Source organism: Lissotriton vulgaris, unplaced genomic scaffold (genome assembly GCF_964263255.1).
Source record: "Lissotriton vulgaris unplaced genomic scaffold, aLisVul1.2 SCAFFOLD_1186, whole genome shotgun sequence".
Lineage (NCBI taxonomy): Eukaryota > Metazoa > Chordata > Amphibia > Caudata > Salamandridae > Lissotriton > Lissotriton vulgaris.
Genome location: NW_028251468.1, coordinates 319,611 through 340,474, shown reverse-complemented (window position 1 = coordinate 340,474; position 20,864 = coordinate 319,611). Strand labels below are relative to the sequence as shown.

At 42.0% G+C, this 20,864-nt stretch overlaps 1 protein-coding gene across 2 annotated transcripts in view; it reads right to left on the bottom strand.

The window, feature by feature from the left end:
* The window catches only part of ARK2C (arkadia (RNF111) C-terminal like ring finger ubiquitin ligase 2C), a 206,823-nt gene that overhangs the window by 16,722 nt on the left and 169,237 nt on the right, over window positions 1-20,864 (bottom strand). For both annotated transcript variants that reach the window (XM_086950827.1, XM_086950828.1), the window contains 4 exons: window positions 20,204-20,333; window positions 14,368-14,472; window positions 10,347-10,442; window positions 1,674-1,780 (listed from right to left, as the gene is read on the bottom strand). In XM_086950827.1, the coding sequence (XP_086806953.1) occupies window positions 1,674-1,780; window positions 10,347-10,442; window positions 14,368-14,472; window positions 20,204-20,333 (438 nt within the window). The remainder of the gene's footprint in view (window positions 1-1,673; window positions 1,781-10,346; window positions 10,443-14,367; window positions 14,473-20,203; window positions 20,334-20,864) is intronic.

Sequence of the window (20,864 nt, the reverse complement as noted above, 5' to 3'; positions counted from 1 at the left end):
ACACATCTGTAACGATCCATTCCTTCACACTATTAGCATTAATAAAGTGCTAAATACAGTGAATGGAATGAAGGTTATCCAATCGGAACAGAAGGCATTTCTTCTTCATGTAACAAACAAAACCACACTTTGGCCTGCGGAAATATTTGTGCAAATGTACTTTTGAATTTGAAAGAAAATACAATTTGATTTAAAAAAAACAATCTATTGCCTGAGTTTATGACTGTCGGAGTCAGGATTGATCTGACTTTTAATATCAAGGTCAATATGTTCCATGTGTCTATCAATGTCCTTCTGTTGCTTGATCCTAATGTATGTGGGTGTTTGCCTGTCTTTGTTAGTGTTTGCCTGTTTTTATCTGTTTTTATCTGTTTGTGTATCTCAGTTTCAATAAGCGTCTGCATCAAAAAGGTCCTCAGGTCCTTTTGATGTAGGAGCCCATTGAAACTCCATATGCATCAAACCGCTTGTTTTTAATCTTGCCAAATGATCAATAAATAAACTACATTGGCTACCTGTAGACAGTTTTAAACCCAGATCCCGCTCTAAGAACACATCAAGTGTTCCATTAGCCATTAACCTTGAGCCCACCCTGGTACACAAGGTTCCTAGGAGAGGACTCGATGATGACGCTTGCCCAATAACCCTAGTGGCTGAGGGTCGGCTGGTGTTGTGGATCAGTGGTGAGGCGTGGGGGGGGTCGGAAGAGGTTGGAGGGACAAAATAAACAGAAATTTGCCTGCAGTAAGCCATGTCACACTCCTCTGCTCCTCTTCTCGCAGGCACAGGCTCCCAGACTCCTCTGCGGCAAATCCAGACACTGCTCTAATGTAATGAGAGCAGCATCAGGATTGGCCAGAGACCTCTGGATTTGGCTTCCAAGGAGATTGGGAGACTGTCTGCTTTCTCCAACCCAGCAACGCAGCCCGGGTTGGAGACAGCTTCAGTGCGACGGCCAGCCAAACCATCATGCGCATTGATCACAGTGCCCACTACTCCTCATGTGCCTGTTGTGCCCCAAGGCTCCCACCCCCAAAGACGCGGCAGGAAAGGAAAAATAAAATTATAATAAAATGTGATTAATATTGTTCCTTTCCTGCTGTTTTAAGGCAGCTAGCGGGGGTGGGTTGACGCTCCTCCCCCATAACGGAGGAGCAGCGGCTGACTTTAAAATAAATAAGAATGCCCCCACTAGACCATATAGAGAGGCTCTTCTAAGGAAACATTGGAGTTCTCTATCTTTTGATACAAAGGTGTTCCTGTGAACAGCCATTTCTGTCTGATTCATTTTGCTGCATCAGCCCACACACCGCTATCAGTGTTTATACATGCCTCTCTTTCAGTCTGTGCATATCTGTCTGCCCAAATTGAGTAATTCAAGATAGCATGCTGCAGAACATAAACTTGTAAAGTCACTCATACTCTTCTAACAGATGGGAGTGTTTGACATTGCAATGCCAAAGTCAGTGCCATTCCTGTTCACCAACTGAACCCCTACTCTCCAGGTGGTCATATAATATGAACACAATAAATTACCTTTAAAGTCATTGCCATAAATAGACAGTGATGAAATGATCACTCATGTAGCAATAATGATTTAAGTAATCGCTAAAGTGATGGTAAACTACTTATCGAAAGACTTGATCTCAAAAACAAAACGAAAGTGAAGTTACCTGACATCCTCGCCATCTTCCAGCATAGAGAGACAGATTGTGCATTTCTCATCAGTGTCAGACTCCTCCCCTTCCGGCTTCTCATGTTTTCCCTCTTGTGGTCTCCTCTGCACCAAGGAAAATTGAAAGAGACAGCTGTTTAAGTGCAGCATTGCAGTGTTATCAACACACTTCTCCGTGTCTACATGCATATGTGTATGTTTGTGCATTCATGTATGCTGTTTTCAGCATCAGAAGAACATTTTAATCATAAAATATAAGGATTTTGCACCTGCATGTTGCAAAATTTAGCTCTCTTTGGACCACTAATAGCACAAAGAACGTCCAAATCCTGTTTACACTTCGTATAATTGCCCATCGGTTGCACACCTCACACATGTATTTTCTTTCTGCTATCATCTACCCTGTTTTGATGAGGTATGTCGGCTCAGAGTGGCAATGTGACAATATTTGAAAACCTCAATGGACAAAGCCAGACCTGTACACCAATCGTCATACTGTTCTGCGTGTGACCATGTCGATACAAAGGTTGTGAGTGAGAGAGAGAAATAGAGGGAGAGAAAAAGTGTGTGTGTGTATGGGGAGTGTAAGTGTATGTGCATGTTTTTTGTTGTGAAACTGAAACAAGCCACCCTTTCTGGGAAAGGAGTACCTACATTCTCTCTTGTGTAAACTTTACATTTATTAAACTCGCACCAATTGAACACAAAATGTTCATTCAAAGTATTGGATATGCACATACTGTTTAACCCCGTAGCTAATAAGGGATACTGAAGGAATCTTTAGGTTTTAATATCATAGCATAGAAAAGAGTCCCCTTTCAGTCGCCTCCTTTCATCATAGCCTTTGGAAGGCATCAACCTGTCCATTGTATCCACATCTAAAAGACTAAAGCCTCCCTACCCTCGCCATCTTTGCCAAATCAACAGATCTTTCAAAGTTGTATTTTTTCTTCGTGCTATCAGCAGAAAAGGGGAGATTCCCTACATTCTTCTCCTTTCTCCACAATCATGATGGAATAATATTAAGTTAGTAACCTTCTCACCATAGATGTACTATGATGATTGAAGTAGATTTGCGACTTTAAGTGGCTTTACATATTACCAAACAATGGTCATGTGGATCATATCATTCCAGGAGGTCACCTCCTTCTCTTCAGTAGCTCTTAAAGGTTGTCTAAACTTTAAACCTTTTTCTCATTTTCTAAACTAGGAAATAACTTTTCATGGTGGAGCAATGCCTCCCCAGTACCGCAATAAAATAATAAGATTCCTTCCTTTAATACCCCCATACACATACTTACGCCAACATATTTCAGTAGATTGTGTGTGGTTCCAAGTTGGGTCTAGCCATGTAAAATGCAAATTTTAAAAAGATCAACCGTTTGTGCACTCTGTGCAATTGTATGACCTTCCCTTAAGATACTCCAATTTTCGTGCCCCGACCCTAAATTTCTAAATATGGAAACTACACCATGGTGCTGTAAGTTCGGATGGCCTATTAATTAGCATCAGGTGCATTTTTACATTTTGATTATGAATTTGAAATCAGCTGTGCAAGAATGTTTGTGAAAGTGACACTGGGCTCAGAGAGACAAGGTATGCTGTTTTTCTCCTTACACCTTGTCCTGAAGTTTTGCTGCATGTTTCCAGGGCAAACATTGGGGTATTTGTTACATGTAATAGGTGTTATTTTACTTTTGTAACCTGCATATTGGATATCAGCTAATGCTTTGACATTTCCTTATGTCACTTTTTTACAATATCTGAAGTAGTACACCTGTCTCTAAAGAGTAAATAGGAATAAATGAGTAATATATCACTTTTTTTTAAAAGACAAGGACATATTTTAAGAGGATAAACATTTCTCATCTACGTTAGGATGTATGTATTTGGTATTTATGTAGTGCAAACTTAGCTGGAAGGCAGCGAGCACTGTACAGGATCATAAGCAGATGCACAGGGTGCATGTGATAGGAGGGAAGATAGTTTGTGGACTGATACTGTATCATGGGACTGTGTTCCTTAAAGAGGTTAGTCTTTACCTCTTTCTTAACTAGGAACAGTATTGCAACAGCCATGGATAAAATCCCTGACCCAAGGTATGGCGATGGACAAGGCCTGTTGTCTTGGTTTTTTTTTGCACTTCTTTGTTTTTAGTCTGGTGCTGCCCTGGCTGCGGGTGTGCTGCGTGGCTTCCGGAGATGGTGATATGGTCAGACAGGTAGGCAGGTGGGCCAGTTGCAAACGCCCCATAGATAATTCAATTGGTTTTGAGGATGGTCCTGGACATCAAGGTGAGCCAGCAGAATATCATTAGGGAGAGGAAGATGTGGTCATATTAGTTGGGGCTTGGAGATCTGTGTTTTGTAGTCTTAGTATGCTAAAATCTGTATTCTGATATGTAGGCTGAGAATGAATGTTGTTGCCATGGAGAAAAGGAACGAGCATTTCGTGTGTGAATTTACAGACTGCCACGTGCTCATCAGAGATAGCTCCCAGATAGTTAATTCACACTGCATCTATTTTTCAAATGAAACATAACTCATAATTATATACAGTGTAGAATCGCCCTAAGCTGCAGAATGGGAAGTGCTCTTAGAAGCAGGGCTGATCTCAGCATATGTATGCCAATAGAGTGCTCGCTCTCTGTAATGCACAAACACACACACACATACACACACACACACAAGGGAGTAGCCATAGAAATAAAATACCCCGACTTTTATCCATGCCACAAATCGCTCTGAGTGAAGGGAAGAGGCAAGTTAATCTGGCATTTGTTCACACTGCTCACCCTTAGAAGGTTTTGGAAAATCATAACATTTGTTCTTTCCTTCAATCTTAGTCTTCTGTCAGTCTTTTTCTAACTTACTTTGCCTCAATTTTCCATCTGTTCTGTACTTTTTCCATTCATGCATCCATTCTTGTCTTTTTTATACAGCCATGCGTCCTTCTTACCATCTTTCATTTTTATTGATCCTTTCCTCTTTACATCCTCATTTTCCTTTTCCCTTCCTTTTTAATACATCCTTTCTGCTAACCATATGTCCATTAATCTATTAAAACTACTTTCCTTCTTCCCAGCAGTCACTACATCTTTTCTTTATCCATCTCTCCAGCCATCATCCATCCTTCTCTGCATGTATCCCACATCCTCCTCTCCATCCATCTCTGCATCCAACCATGCATTACTCCATCCTCTTTCCTTCCATTCATCCATCCTCCCCTCCCTCCCTACTGCCACCCATCCATCCTCTTTATATCCTTCTGTTCATCTTTCTTCTTCTCCTCACCACCTCCCTTCCATCCTTCAACTACGTGGGGTTGTTTTCGTGAGCTTTATGGACACCACAGTCTCCCATCAAAGTTAAAGGAGCCCTTTGGACAAGGCCCTGTCTGCAGGTCCAAACCCAAACCTTTTGCCTGCACCCTTTCTATTTTTTCAGAATTTGCTTTTGGCTTGCCTTAAGAATCTGTCCTTGTTCCCCCCTGTTATTTGCCCTGTATATTGAACCTTATTTAAACAAATTGAATAAAAGAAGTCGAAATAACTCCTGTTAGGATACATCAGATTGACTATAAGGTGTTTGCGTACGCAGGCAATATTGCCATTACCACCTCAGATATTAAGCAAGCTTTACCTAAAATAATTGAGCTGGCTCAGGAATTAGGGGGGGTACTCGGGATGTAAATTGAATGTCTCAAAAACACAGCTGATTCACTCTGAAGAGGGTCGCCCAAATGATATGCTTTTTGCTTCAGATGCCCTTTATCTTGGTATTATAAATTCCGCCAAAATAGATGATATAGTACGCCTTAATGTAGATCCCGTATTAAACTCAGCTAATAGAACCTTGGAGAGGCTGAATAATTTAAATTTTTCATTATATGGCCGTACTAGTATACTTAAAATGTTAATTGTTCCGAAATTTTTTATATTTGTTTTGTGCAATACCTCTGTTGTTTTCATCGGTACTTTTTGGTAAGATAGACAGAATATCCTCCAGGTTTCTCTGGGGTTACCACAGATCTAGAAGAGCTTTGAAATGGTGCACTCTTCCAAAAATGAAGGGTGGCTGGGGGATTCCGAACTTTCGTTTCTATTATTGGGCTACCCTACCGAGATGTATGGGCATCTTAATTTTTCAAGATGTCAGACTGGGAGATTCGGTTAGTCCTTCAATTTATGAAATGTAACTAGGGGAGGAGGCTAGGCAATGCCTAGTGAGAATAATCGAGCCCAGCTACTATAAAAAAAAAATTAAAATTATGATAACTGCCTTTCAAACATGGAAACAATTAAAAAAAAGATTCAGTCTCCGTTTGGATTTGAATTATTATACGCTCTTGATGAACAGTCGGATTTTACCCGAGATTTTTAGGGACCAAGTGATGATAAGATGGTATTTTGCAGGAGTTCGTTTGTTAGGAGATCTCTATCAGGGGGATCAGGTTGCTTCTTTTTCTTTTTTACAGCACAAATATAATCTTTTGAGAATGGATTTTTTTTTAAATATCTGCAAATACGAAGTTTTTTGGATTCTAAGGGGCTCCTAGATCATCCTCTGATGAATAAATTTGATATATTTGAAGTCAGTAGAAAGGAAAAGAAGATTGGCTTAGTGTATCAGACAATGATAAACAGACTTCAAGATGATATATGTTTATTTGAAAATAAATGGCAGAGAAAATTGGAAATAGACAAAATAGATATGTCTAGAGCAATTGAATTGTCAATTAAAACTTTATTTAATGGCTCATTAAAAAGTCAACATTTAGGGGGTTATTAGGATTGCGGATTTTCCGCATCCTCCGGGCCGGCGGAAGCCACCGCCGGCCCGGAGGATGCGGAAAATCCGCAGCGGAACCACCAAAGACCCACCGCCACATTAGGATGGCTGGTGGGTCCTGGTTTCCGTCCGCAGCTTTTCCGCCGCGGCTGGCTTACAACCGCGGTGGAAAAGCTCTAATATGGTGACGGTGTCTGTCAGACAACGTCCGCCATATTAGGATGGCCTGTTTCAGATGCTTTTCCGCTGCGGGTTTTCCGCCGTGGAAAAGCATGTGTAACTTCACTGCGGGGGCCCGTTGCGGGCCCCCTAGGTGAAGGGGGGGTAGGGGGTGCACATGGGGGGTACCTATGGTACCCCCCTGCATTTGTATGCGGAAAGCGGCAGGCACCACGCGGTGCCTGCCTCTTTCTGCATACAAATGCAACACCTGCATTTTTAACATTGCCGCGGGTGCAGCTTGAAGCCGCACCCGCCGCAATGGTAAAAATAGAGAATGTGACCGCCAGGGTGGCGGTCACATCCTAATTGCACAGGAGGGAACTCCGCATGCCATGCGGAGGTTCCCTCCTGCTCTGGGGTCGCGGACGGACGCAAGTCCGTCCGCGATCCTAATGAGGCCTTTTATGTCTATTTTCGATATATACTACACCCCAGCTAAACTGGCAAAATGGAAACCGGGAAATGGTGATAGGTGCAACCGATGTGGTTATACGGCTGCTGACTCTATTCATATGTTTTTCAATTGTCCTATGTTGTCTCAATTTATTACGGATGTTCAATTTTTTTAAACACTAGTTTGGGGATACATGTACAAATGTCTGCAGAATTGGTAATTCTTGGAATTCAGACACATCAAATTGGAATTAGGTCAGTAGCAGAGGAAGGATTTCTATTTATTTGTATGTCAATATATCGATCTTGTATCACTTCCCGATTGTTGGACCCTGATCCACCAGTTTTTAATCATTGGCAATTGAAATTATTATCCATATATCAATTGGAGATCGCGGTTTATAAATTGAAGGGGGTAAAAAGAAAAACATTTGGTCAAAATATTTGGGCTTTTATTTCAAAATGGATCTGATTTCTTTTTGGTTATTATTGACTGATTACTTTATGAGCCTACAATGTTGTTTGCTTTTCATGTTATTGTATATAATGATTGTTCACTTGGATCCCTTTACTAGGGAGACTTACTTTTTTTTCCTTTTCTGTATAACTGCTTGCTGATATAAAATCAATAAAAACATTTTTTTAAAATAATCTGTGCACTTTACCACTGGCAATCAGTGCTAAAGTGCTTGTTGCTCACTCCCTTAAACATGGTCAAATCGGCTCATGCCTGATTGGCATATTTAATCTACTTATATGTCCCTAGTAAAGTAGTATACCATATACACAGGGCCTGTAAATTAAATGCTACTAGTGTGCCTGCAGCACTTATTGTGCCACCCACTTAAGTAGCCCTTTGAAGTGGCATCCTGAATGCAGTTATAAACTGCCAATTCTATTTGGCAAAATAAACCCCTCGTTAAGCCTTAAACTTCCCTTTTAGGTCAGGTAGCTCAAAGGGCAGGGTGCCTGGTTAGACAGGTCCTTTTAAGTTTTACATGTCCTAAAGTCGTTTTTGAGTACAATGAGTTATACCTCTCCCATAGGATAACATTGGGTTTGCTTAGTACATTTAATAAGTGCTAACTTGATTGGGAACTGGTAGGAAATTTATGTTTGGTGTCTGAGAAATTGTGATTTAAAGTTCTAGTTAAAAGTAAAGTAATATTTAAAGTCACAATTTTGAAAATGCCCCTTGTAGGAAGTTGACATTTTCCGGCCCTAACTATGTGCTGCCTGTAGCCTATTCCTGGGTTAAATGATTGGGCGTAGTTGGCAGTTGGACTTTGTTTATTTCTCCCAGAGAACCACACAATAGTGGGAATAGGTGTGCCTGGATGGGCCATCTCTGGCGGCTGGAGGGACGGTAACTGGACACCACCCCACTTTCAAATCAATAGGCTGTGCCATACATGCACACAAAGAACATAACACTAGTCCATTGTGCCTGCAGCCAGGCTGGAGCCAGGGCAAAAGAGGGCAGGGAATTTCTAGAACTACAAAGGGAATTTCTAGAAACATCTCCCTATTTTAAAGAAGGCACCAGGTATAAAACAATGACCCTCAGGCCCACTCTTCAGTTCACTTTCTGGACCTGCTGAAGGACTTGCAAAGGGCTGCCTGCTGCAGTGGCCTACTGTGTATTTTAAAAAAACTGCTTTGTTGCCCCTGGAAGGACTGCTCTGCTGTCAGAATCCTGCTTTGAACCCTCAGACGCTTACCCTACTGCTTGAGCTCTGTTCAACCTTTTGAATATAGGCCTACCAGAGTGACTCCAAAGGCTAGTTGGTTGGCCTTCTGATCAGAGCCTCATGGACAGAAAAGGCTCCAGCGATCCTGAACCCGCATCTGGATACAGCCTGAATGAGTATCAACCCTCTAAGTGCTACCTCTCTAGTCATGGGCCCTTGGAAGTAGTGTTACAGGTGCCCGATTGCCAAAATCCAAAAGTAGGGACTTAAATAATTTTTTGCTGAAAAGTGATCTAAGAACTGAGAGGAGACTAGCACCTACCTGCTCATCGATCCTCCCAAGATGCATCAACCGGTTGGCCTAACTTTGTGGCAGCTCCCGCTACATTCTTTTACACAGCAGCAAATCCTGTTCAGCAGTCCTTTGCAGAAGGGGTATTCAGCCTCATGGAGCCCCCATCAGCTACAGCTTGCAACTTTATCCCGCCATGTGTTTTCAACTTCCAAAAAAGAGACTAAGGGCCTGATTTTGATCTTGGCAGACAGGTTTTTCTGTCACAACAGTGATGGATATCCCATCCTTTGAAATATAAATCCCAATGTATCCAATGGGATTTATATTTTGGCAGACGAGACAGCCATCACAGTTGTGCTGGAGTAACCCATCCACCAACATCTAAATCAGACCTTAAGTCCGAACTGATGAATCTTTACTGCGATCTTATCCAGTGGCTCCCCAAGGACGACGCTCATCCTGCTTGGACACCACTTGTAGTCTTACCCCACTTAACATTACCTCTCAGATGTCTTTTTGTGAAATTTCTTCTAAGTCTAAAGGTTAGCACTGACCGAGCACAATACATTTCTTGTATCTGACCTGCGCTCCATCGTGCTGGGCCAAAACTTACGACTTTGACCCAGTATTGTACGACTAGATGTTTACCATTGGCGCTTTGATCTTTTAAGCAGTCCTTATTACCTTAAAAATTCATAAATCCGGTTCTACTGTTTGAATTTTTGTCATGTTGTTGGCAAATCATTTATTAACATGTACTCTATTTTTCAAAGTTAGTGTGGAATTTTTCTTGTGATGTGTTTTCACTTTATTACTGTTTGTGTGCTTCATAAATACTTAACACATTGCCTCTAAGTGAAGCCTGGCTGCTTTTGTGGCAACCTACCAGAGGGTTAAGCACATGCTAATTTAGTGAATTTTTGTGGGTCACACTGACAAGGATTGTGGCTGTTATTTGAGCAGGCTTAACACCCCATTCAAACAACAATCCAATTTCTCACAGAGCCATAAAAAATACTTAAATGTTTCATGTTACTCTGAATTGCCGAGTGACACTCACCCCTGCTCAACCTGCTAAAGTTAATGATGTTACACACACAGACACACTCTCTCTCTCTCTCTCTCTCTCTCTCTCTCTCTCTCTCTCTCTCACTCCCTCCCTCTCACTGCAAATCGCTACACGCTAGCAGGTGCCCTCTTTAATGAGCCCTAGATGTGTTATAGCAACATACTGGCACATTACTGGTGGAGGCTGCTGTTGTGGTTGACCCATTCCTTACCTTCTTGTATTTGTGTGGAAAGGTGAAGCGCTCAATGATATTCTGCACAGCACCACGATTTACACTTCCTAATCGATCCTCCAGCTGGAGCAGCTCCTTAAACAAAGGAATCATGATGAGTTGATCCAAAGGAAATGGCCTCTTTTACATCTAGTTGCTAGTATATGGTTTATTGGCACCTATTATTCTGCAAAGGCATTTTTGATTGATTTTAGTGGCATGTTAGAAATCGTTACTCGTGTCTACAGTCAGAGCCGTCTTAACAGCATTATAGGCCCCCGGGCAAAGCAGTGCACTGAGCCCTGCCTCCACAACTACTCACAGGAATAAAAATGGTTAACGGATAATGAGTGTTAAATTCTGGTCTGCATGGTGCCTCTGGGACACTGCCCAGCGCGCCCATGTGTTACAACAGCACAGTCCATAGGAGTCCATGAGACTACTCTCTAGAAGAACAATGAAGGAAAATATCAACATTTTTCAGTAGTTTGTTCGGCTAGGCATGCACTGCTCATAAATGCTTTTGTGAATGGCCCTGAATTTTTAGACTTCAATAAATACAGAATGGTTCACACAGGAATTCAATTACAATGGACATTTTCTAGAATATACTGTCTGAAAAGATAGCACTGACCGATACACTTTAAATCAAGAGAAGTCTTTACAGGTCCCTACAACTGACAGAATAGAGCTCACTGCACTCCATGTATTCTCTGACCTTGTCACTCTCTTGTGAAAACAATCGCACTGGACCCCTCTGCATTAACCTCATCCATGCTCATGACAAGCTGGGCTTGTCATGAGGCACGGAGCTCCGGTGCTCATGAGGAGCTCAGCTCGTCATGAGCCGTGGAACGCTCACACGCGGGGATAATTCCCCTGCTGTACTGAGCGATCCACAGGAACGGGTGTGGTCATGACGAGCTCAGCTCGTCGTGAGCACACGAGCGCCGTGCCTCATGACGAGCTCATCATGAGCATGGGGGCGCTGAGCGCCCCCCCGCCCCTCAGCACAGCTGGGGAATTACCCCCGCATGAAAGGGTTTAAAAATGACAATAGTAAAAAAAGGTGCAAGGGTTTAAAAATGACAATAGTAAAAAAAAGGTGCACATGTTTAACATGCTCATTTTCTCAAAAGAACACTATGTAATAAATTCATTGCTTTATGTCGGACACACCAGTGTTATTCTTTGATTTATGAGACAAATGAAATGTTATATTTTGTACCGTAGCTCCTGATGCCACAAACAAGCCTATTTAAATTCTGTTGTTTGAAAGAAATGCTCATGACAGACCAAATACAGAGGACATTTCATGAACCTACGGTCCACTTAGTTGTACAAAAAGTTATGTCCCTTGTCTAAAACGTGAGACCTTGACAACACGTTTCAAAGTTAGTGACCACTGAAGCCTGCAGATGAAATTTCTACTGGGGGGAAAGCTGTATCGCTGAGGGATGTAAATGTAAATGTATAGGCATTTATATAGCGCACTACTTACCCGTAGGGTCCCAAGGCGCTTCGACCGCTGCGAAACCCTTCCTGGCTTCCCTGAGAGATGGTCCCTTAATGGGTATCTCCAGGGTGAGACCAGGCATCCCCGGCGGTCTGGTGGGGCCGTTAGTGAAGATGAGGCAAGCTAATGCCCAGAGTTGCCGAGTGTGATCGCTGATCAGAGTGGGCACCGAGGCGAGAGAATTATCGAGTCCGCTGACCCTGGTCCAGAAACCTGCCGCGCCGGGAATCGAACCCTGGTCCCGGGCCGTCCTCTGCTCTCGGGTCTGCCGCCTCTAACCAGTGAGCCACACTAGGGATCTCTTGCAGCATTGGTTTTAGGGGTACAGGTGGGAACACTCGTGTAAACAGAAGAGGAGGAAGAGGCTAAGGTTAGAACGGTAGGGAACATACACAAAGTTGTATCTTTCTGGGAGGTAATTCCAAGGAACTCTTCAGCATCATCCAGGAATTCACAAAGCCCCACAGCGAAGTCACGGACATCACCCCCTCCCAGGACTTCTGGCACAAGCTCGGATCCTACTTCCACCTGAAGATCAAAAACCTCTACTGCAATTTCAACGACCACACACCTTACTTCGCAGCCACCCCGCCCTCCGGCAATACCAGTCAGCCCACCATCTCCTCCTGGACCTCTGTCACGACCAAAGAGTCCACATCGACCATGAAAGGCATCCACTCAGGGGCTCCCACATACCCTTCCCACCACACATCTACCACAGAGCCGCCATTGCACCCGAACTACAACGCACCATCAATACCACCTTCGAGACCGGCACCTTCCCCGATGCCTGGAAACGCGCAGAAGTCAGGCCCCTGCTCAAGAAGCCCTCAGCAAGCCCTACAGACCTCAAGAACTACTGGCCTATCTCGCTCCTCTCCTTTACGGCCAAAGTTGCTGAGAAGGCCCTCACAGCAGAACTGACAATGTTCATTGACGACAACGCCGTCCTCGACACCTATAAATCAGGATTCTGCAGCAACCACAGCACAGAGACCGCCCTACTTGCCGTCACAGATGACATCCGCACCCTCTCGACCAAGGCCACACCACAGCCCTGATTCTACTCGACCTGTCAGCAGCATTCAACACCATCTCCCACCCCACACTTGCAACCTGACTACACAACACTGGCATAGGAGGAACCGCCCGTGACTGGATCCGATCGTTCCTCAACGGCAGAAGCCAAAGGATCCCACCAAAAGGATGCCACGCTTCTTTCTGAACCGACGGAAATCAACTGCAGAGTCCCACAGGGATCATTGCTCAGCCCAACCCTCTTCAACATCTACATGGCCCCCCTCGGTGCCATCGTCCGACAGCACGGCCTCAGCATATCATCCTATGCCGATGACTCCAACCTCATCCTCTCCCTCGCCAAGGACCCTAAAACCCCCAGACTCAAGTTCTAGGACGGAATGCAAGACGTTGCAGCCTGGATGAGCAACAGCTGCCTAAAGCTCAACTCGGAGAAGACCGACGTCCTAGTCCTCGGTACCACGCCATCGGCATGGAGCAACACTTGGTGGCCCACATCCCATGGCAGCCCCCGACCCCCACAGACCACACCAGACACCTCGGCATTGTACTCGACTCCTCCCTCTCCATGAACCAACATGTCCACACCGTTGCCTCCAGCTATTTCAACACCCTTCACATCCTCCTTAAGACTTTCAATGGATCCCCCTAGCCCCCGAGTCAAGGAAGACAGTCATCCACGCACTCATCACCAGCAGGTTGAACTACGGAAACGCCCTCTATGCCAGCATAAACAAGTCCCCATTCTGCTTGCTCCAGACGATACAGAACGCTGCCACCAGACTCGTCCTCGTTATCCCTCGACACGAGCACATCAGCCAACACCTACGAAAGCTTCACTGGCTCCCCATCAAGAAGAGAGTCACTTTCAAGATACTCACCCAAGCCTACAAATGCCTACACATCACCGGACCCCAGTACCTCAACGATAGAATCACTGTCCACGTACCAAAAAGAAATATCCGATCTGTTAACCTCGTCCTCCCCGAAACTCCACGCATCCACAGAGCCACCGCAGGGGGAAGATCCTTCTACTACATCACAGCAAAGACCTGGAACGAGCTTCCGATCGACATCAGACACGCCTCCTCCCTGAACACCTTCAGGAAGGCTCTCAAGACTGAAAGGAACTGCCAATTCCCCCAACCCCCACCCACTTCCCCACAGCACTTTGAGACCCTCACAGGTGAGTAGCGTGCTTACAATTACCTGACTGATTAATTGATAATGTATAGATTTCTGTCTTTTTTTGTTGCGAATCAGGTCCCAAACATGGTACATCATAATATGACATGGTGTGGTTCATGCCGGAAATGGAAGTGTACAATCAATTTACAAAACATATACGAAAACTAGGCTCACTCAGACGAGAAAGTCACTTGATGTTCCATACAAAATGCCTCCCTGTGCCACTGAGGCCACCAGCTTAACGGGTATTTAAGATAAAAGGCTATCTTTGCAACTCACTTCGTAACTTTCCCTTACAGCCGATGTATGCCTTGATGGATTTAGACCCTGAAGAGCAAGGAGATGAAGCTGTGGGTAGGGATAGTTGCGGATCTCATGAACAACCTGTGGGAGATATAAAATAAAGAAACCACGTTTTAAAACTCAAAATACAATTGTTCTTCCTACACACAAAAAAGTAAGTCTGAGAAGAATCTAAAAAAACTATTACAATTTGCAGTTACGTTTTAGTTCGAATTTGTATCTATAATGTGCATGTTTCCTATATATGAAATATTCTCACAACAATGAAACTTGTGTGTTCTGTATTAGTGACCCTGCCCCATCCCTCCTGATTATTTTTTAATTGAGCAGGTCTTGCAGCATCCTAATGGCATCCCTTGTAGGTGTCTTATTTCCTTTTGTCAAAATCCGAGCTCGTGGCTGTTATGATGAAAGGTCTCACAATTAAAACAATATCAAGCTGTAAAAAACAAAGGCTAATACTTGCAAAGAGATTTATACAAATAAAGTTACTTATGAGTTTTCTGTTATTTGTTAACATATTCGGATGAAGCGCCTCATGTAAAGAAGATGAATATGTGTAGAATTATAGGAAAGACAAGCACAATAAAATGTACTGTAGATTATCATTACCATTTCTTTGCATTGTGCTACAAATGTCTCAATTTATGGTAGCGTGAATAACATCGACTACATAGATCAAACTTAAATAAGATTAAAATCATGAATCAAACTAAAGACTTAGCCAATGCAGTATTAATAAGCAGATGTAAAACCCAGGCAGCCTAAAGTGCCTTGCACAATTTATGAAACTAATTGTCAATGTACTAAGTCAGAGGGAATTTCGTGTGTCTAGAGATACTCCAGTGAAAGCATTCCCATATAGTATTCTTTCATGATGATCTCAAGATATGAAAGGCGTGCAATTTCAGAGGACCAGGGGAGTACCCTATTGACCTGAAGATGCTGGAAGGGCCATATTTAATTGCATCCGGATCCCACAGAAGTCCATTGCAAATGCATGTGAATGGGAGTTATGTGGAAAAAAACAAAGTACCTCTGACACCATAAATCAAGAATCCACTTTTTCCCAAAAGATTTTTTAATTATCCCTGGGTTATATTCATTTATATTGTATTGCTCTTTTTTAATTTGTTTTACAAAACCTTAAATCTTATCACGGGACAAGCTAGAACATGACCCACTTGCCTTCTATTATATACATCAAAAGCAAAGATATTATTTTTTAAATTGTGCTCCACAATTAAATACAGTGCAATCAGGATAAATTAAACATACAGTGCATTTTTCAATAAAGGATATATATAACAAACACGCTGTTGCCTGACAATAAATCTAAAATGCATGTAACATCCTGAAAGTTACATCAGGTGAAAGGTAGTCCTACTAAATTCTATCAAAAAGGAATAGAGTGAAAACTGGTTTTATTTTCCTGTCCTCAACTTAAATTACTCTTTAAGCCAAGGAGAGGTCAAAGATGATAATCAGAACTCACCGATAGAGCCCTATTTCATGGGTTCTATTGTGTCCAATTTCGGGACCTAGCTTATACTTGGTTCTGTATAGAGCCTCTCTGTGAATGGGAGTTAAGCGGTAAATCAAGCAAACACATCTAAGCATTTGACAAGGTGTGCTGAGCATCATCATCTACTAAGCTCAGCGTTAAGGTTCTTCCCCTAGCTCCAACCTGTCAACATATAGGGATGGGCATCCATCACAAAGTCAGAGACAGAGATAGCCAGTCACAAAATCGAATGAACCCTGAATTACAACCTACTTAGATTTGTGGCACATCAGGCTTCAACCAAAACGTATTCTGAGATATAGCACATATGAAGTTGGGAATAAACTGGCCCAATTAAATAAGGATTGTGTGGACAATATCCACCTCTTTTTGGTCACTTTTTATAACCACCTATCATCATTTTAGTATTTCCTAATAGACTTCTGCTCCACTCATGTGGAAGCCTCGCTGTCATTTTGGACACACTGAGCACAGATGACTAACAGGTAGCATTGCTCTAGAAGATCAAGGTTTTTTTATATTCCTACTGCTCATAGGCCTACAGCTCTGGTCAATGTGCATTTCACACCGTTGACTATGCAAAAATAAAACAAACCCAGTGTGGAGGAGAAGCACAAGAGTTTGCATCATTCATGAATGCCAGGTCAATCTCTTGCTGTGATGCTCAGGCATGTAACACAATTGTATTTAGCTATGGTTTCAGATCAACCAAACTTATAGATGCTGGTGTTATATATATCAATATATTGTTCTTAAAATGTAACCAAGGTCTCTGTTTCACGCTCATTTGCAGTCAATTCATGCATGAAGGTATATGTGTGGACCGTGACTATTGGAGATCTGGCCTCCAAAATGCCTGTGTGGGAGGTTTACTCAATCTATTCATAATCCATCTGATCTGGATGATTTTTCCCAGTGCACATCCATAGACAATTTCAACTCCCTTCAGATTGATCATATGGTTATACAGTCATGGATCCGAGTCTTCTTCCCCACCTCAACAGACATCTGATCTCAGGCCAGAAGGCTATTGGAATTATAGAACACCTTTGATCTTATCCTGAATATTGGTCCCCTCCCCGCTGGACTCCGCACTGAACTACCAAACCCACACCAAAAAGGTAGCAGCTACCTGCATTGGGCTGCTGAGAAACCTTTATCCCATTCTAGGCTTCTTTGACCCCAAAACACGGCAGCTCATTGTCCAGGCCACCATCCTGTCCCGACTGGACTATGCGAGCGTACTACTATTAGGCGCTAACAAAGCCGAAACTACCAGGCTCCAGCGAATACAGAACTCTGCGGCCAGGGCCATTGTAGGCCTCCCCAGAAGGTGCTCTGTTAGAGGCACCATCCAGAAACTACACTGGCTTCCTGTGGAAGCTCGCATTCAATTCAAGGCCCTTACCACTGCTTTTAAAATTTTGAATGCGGAGGGACCTGAACTCCTTCAATCGCTGCTTACTCCATATACCCCCCAGCGCAACCTGCGCTCCATGGGTCAACACTTAGTAGCAGTCCCCCGCACTAAGTTCAGCCGCATCGGAGGTCGCTCTTTCAGACTCCTGGCAGCTAAACTATGGAACTCCCTACCCCTCCACATCCGCTGCATCAACAACCTACTCACTTTCCGCAAAGCTATTAAAACTCACCTTTTTGCATGTCTTTAAGTCTCTTCTCTCCCTTCCCTCACCCCAGTAGGTTGTGCTTTGGTTCTAGCGCCGGGACGCCCCGTTGCTGGGGGAGCTGTCGCGCTCAACAAACCCTTAACATAACATAACATAGATGGATAACCTCTGGGATCACCTGAGTTGATCATTCGAAGGCTTAAAAAAACCCTTCCGACAACTGCACCGGTGTTTGCCATCTTGAACCAAATACATCTCTGTGAGTGAGGAGGACCCAGAGTTCAAGAGTATCGGAAAAAATGTATTTGTTTGAATTGCAGGGATTTATTATTGATCTGATGCAGACGGGGACCAGAGAGTCTCCAAACCTTTCTTGGAAAGGGTGACTGCTTCTCAGTTAAAGAGTCTTTTTCAAGTTGCTGGATCCTATACATTTATGTTTTAGATCTTCCAGTGGGGCGTAATGAGTCCTGTTATATTAAGCAAGGTTTCATATCATTTGATCTCTTTTTGTTCAAAGAAACAGAATATCAACTTTTTAACTGAGAGCCCGTTTTATTAAAAAAACAACCAAGGAATTTTTTTGTATTTGAAATGATGATATCAAGATAAGCAATAGGATTAAAATCTAAGGGGAAAGTTTAGAATCAGATTAAAGGCTGGGGCAAAAGTAGAGTTAAGGTCAGGTTAAGAAAAAGATCAGGAAGAGAGTATATTTAAGGACTGGATTTGGAATAGGTTTAGAGTAAAAGCAGTAGTGCTGGAATAATTTTCGTACTGGGGCTTCTGCCATCAATGTTACATTACTGAAATCAAAGGAATTGCAAAGAACAAGTGTAACAAATTAGCCATACCAGGTCAGTAGGAGAGTAGTAAAGGTGTAGTATGTAGTTGATGGTACTTTTTGGAGCACACTATCACAAATATATTACTACAGCTCACTTTCATTTACACACAGCCCATTCTCTTTTAAAATTGAAGTAAAAGCTTTGTTGACATGCAGGTTTACTATTGAAACTATATATTGCAAGAACTAAAATGTGTGGAAATCAGGTTTCAGCAAATATTTATCATTTGCACATTACCAAATAAAGTGTCTTGATTTGTTTTAACCCTATTAAAATGTTTATTTTCAGGACAGTACAAAATTACGAAAAATGATGCTTACTTAATTTGTGCTTTACTTGTGGATGATACGTTTTGATACATTTGTAAAGTTCATTTAGTTTTTAAATGTGTGTTATAAATTAAGGCTCCCTGTTTTCCTTTTTTACTGATAAATACAGACAGAAAACCCTGTTTTTTCTTGTCTGTATTTATTTTTAAATGTGGATAAAAACGGAAATTGGGTGCTTTTTGAGTGATTTTAAATACACTTTGCCATGACTGCCAGTTCAATAACTGTGTAGATTGATAGGTAAGGGGGTAAAAAAGGAGTTTTAATAAAGAGGCATAAACAGCAGGAGATATGCCCGAGGCTGATACTGAAATGTGCATATTTTATATAAGTGCATTGATTTATCTTCTGCAGGTATTTATATCACTGAAACCAGGCAGGCATTCAAGCACGACTGCATATTTATTGGTCAAATAAATGTGGAAGTATACCAGTTTCAGCTTTATTTATCTCACAAAACCCATAATAAATATCTATACAGCTAAAGTTGACAAAAAATAAATATGGATAAACACAGACGGAAATGTAAAAAAATAAATAAATACCAAAAAACCGGGAGCCCTAGTTATAATAATACTGACATCCCACAGCCTTTCTTTTCACATTCCCAGTACTTCTGCAAGATTGTCAGTTTGCTTTACAAAATCCTCTAACTTTGCAATCAAAGAAAGAAAAGCAAACACCAATTAAGGTTGTATCAGGACAAAGGTTAATGTCAGGTTTATGGTTGTGGCTATATTAGAATCAGGGTCTTGACCGGAGTCAATACTGAGGTTCAGTGTTAGAGCTGGTTTAGACTAGCTTCTAAAATCTATTTTACATCATATTTAGATCATATGATTTTAAAGGTATGGGACAGATTAACTGAAATCAATATAATTTTTCATTCAAATTTCTTCTATTATTATTGATGTTTTACATATGGTACATGAACTCACAGATATACTTGCTGAAATGAAAAATAATGTCAAAACTAAAATCAAGCATAGGCAACCACATTGTTCACTCAATACAAATTATCAAAATAAGTAAGGGTACTAAATATTACAATATATTAAAAATAATAGGAAAATGTGTGGCATAAGTGCACCCGTAACACAGGCATTAATACCAAAATACTGGGGGGAAATATATTTTATTTGAAATGTCATTGCAATGCAAAGTCGTGGAATGGACAGTCTGATTCCTGCATGGAAGGACTCATCAGGCCACAAGTATGAAACAGCATGTGTTTAGATTTTAAATTTATAATGTTGTCATTAACATCCTAAGCCTACTTTTGGGATGTGTGGTCAGTTTTCCGTGATGAAAACATAATTTGATACATGAACAGAGATGTGAACATGAACAAATACTATTTGTTACATCTTGAATGCCTCCCCGTCTATACCAAAATCCAAAACTGGAAAGGGGATCTAGGGATGGTTGAAATATAACGATTGCCTTTTACATAAGAATTAATTCAGGAAAAGTCTTACTTACCACCTGAGCTGAAGAGGTGTTGCGGGGAAAGTGGTGCATTCGAGGAGTTGCCAAGTAATGTTGGTAGTGTTGTGGGACGGGACGGACCTGGAACTGAGTATGTGTCAACCCTGCATCGACACTGAGATCCCTGTAACAGTGATACAAAAAAGAAAAACAATAATCCTGTCTGTTCTAGGAATCTGAGCTATTTTTGTCTGTTGTAAAACACTACATGCAGAACTGTGCATGACAATTCATGAAAACTTGCAATTTTTCTCCAAGAGAGAAACCATAGACTAAAGGTGTCAATTTACTTGACATAAAAATCACGCACCGGTAACTTGACACTGGCTTCCGTCTGCTCTTGCTCACATGAGAGACCACAAAATAAGGCTCTTGCACAAAACTAAAAATGCAGGGGAAAGTGACTCCGTCACTATGATTTAAGGGGATCAAAACTAACTTAGCACTACATTTGCTATTCTCAGACAAAACACCTACTTTGAACACCTGCCATGCTTTAATTTTGTGTGAAAGTTTTTCTAAAAGTCTTTTGGCTGTAGATTAATTTGAGGTTAATGGGTAATACAATTTAAATATGGTACTGAGATGCATGCTATCATGTAAGTTAGAGTATTAGTGGAACAAATTTATTCAGAGAGGTGATTTAATATCTGAT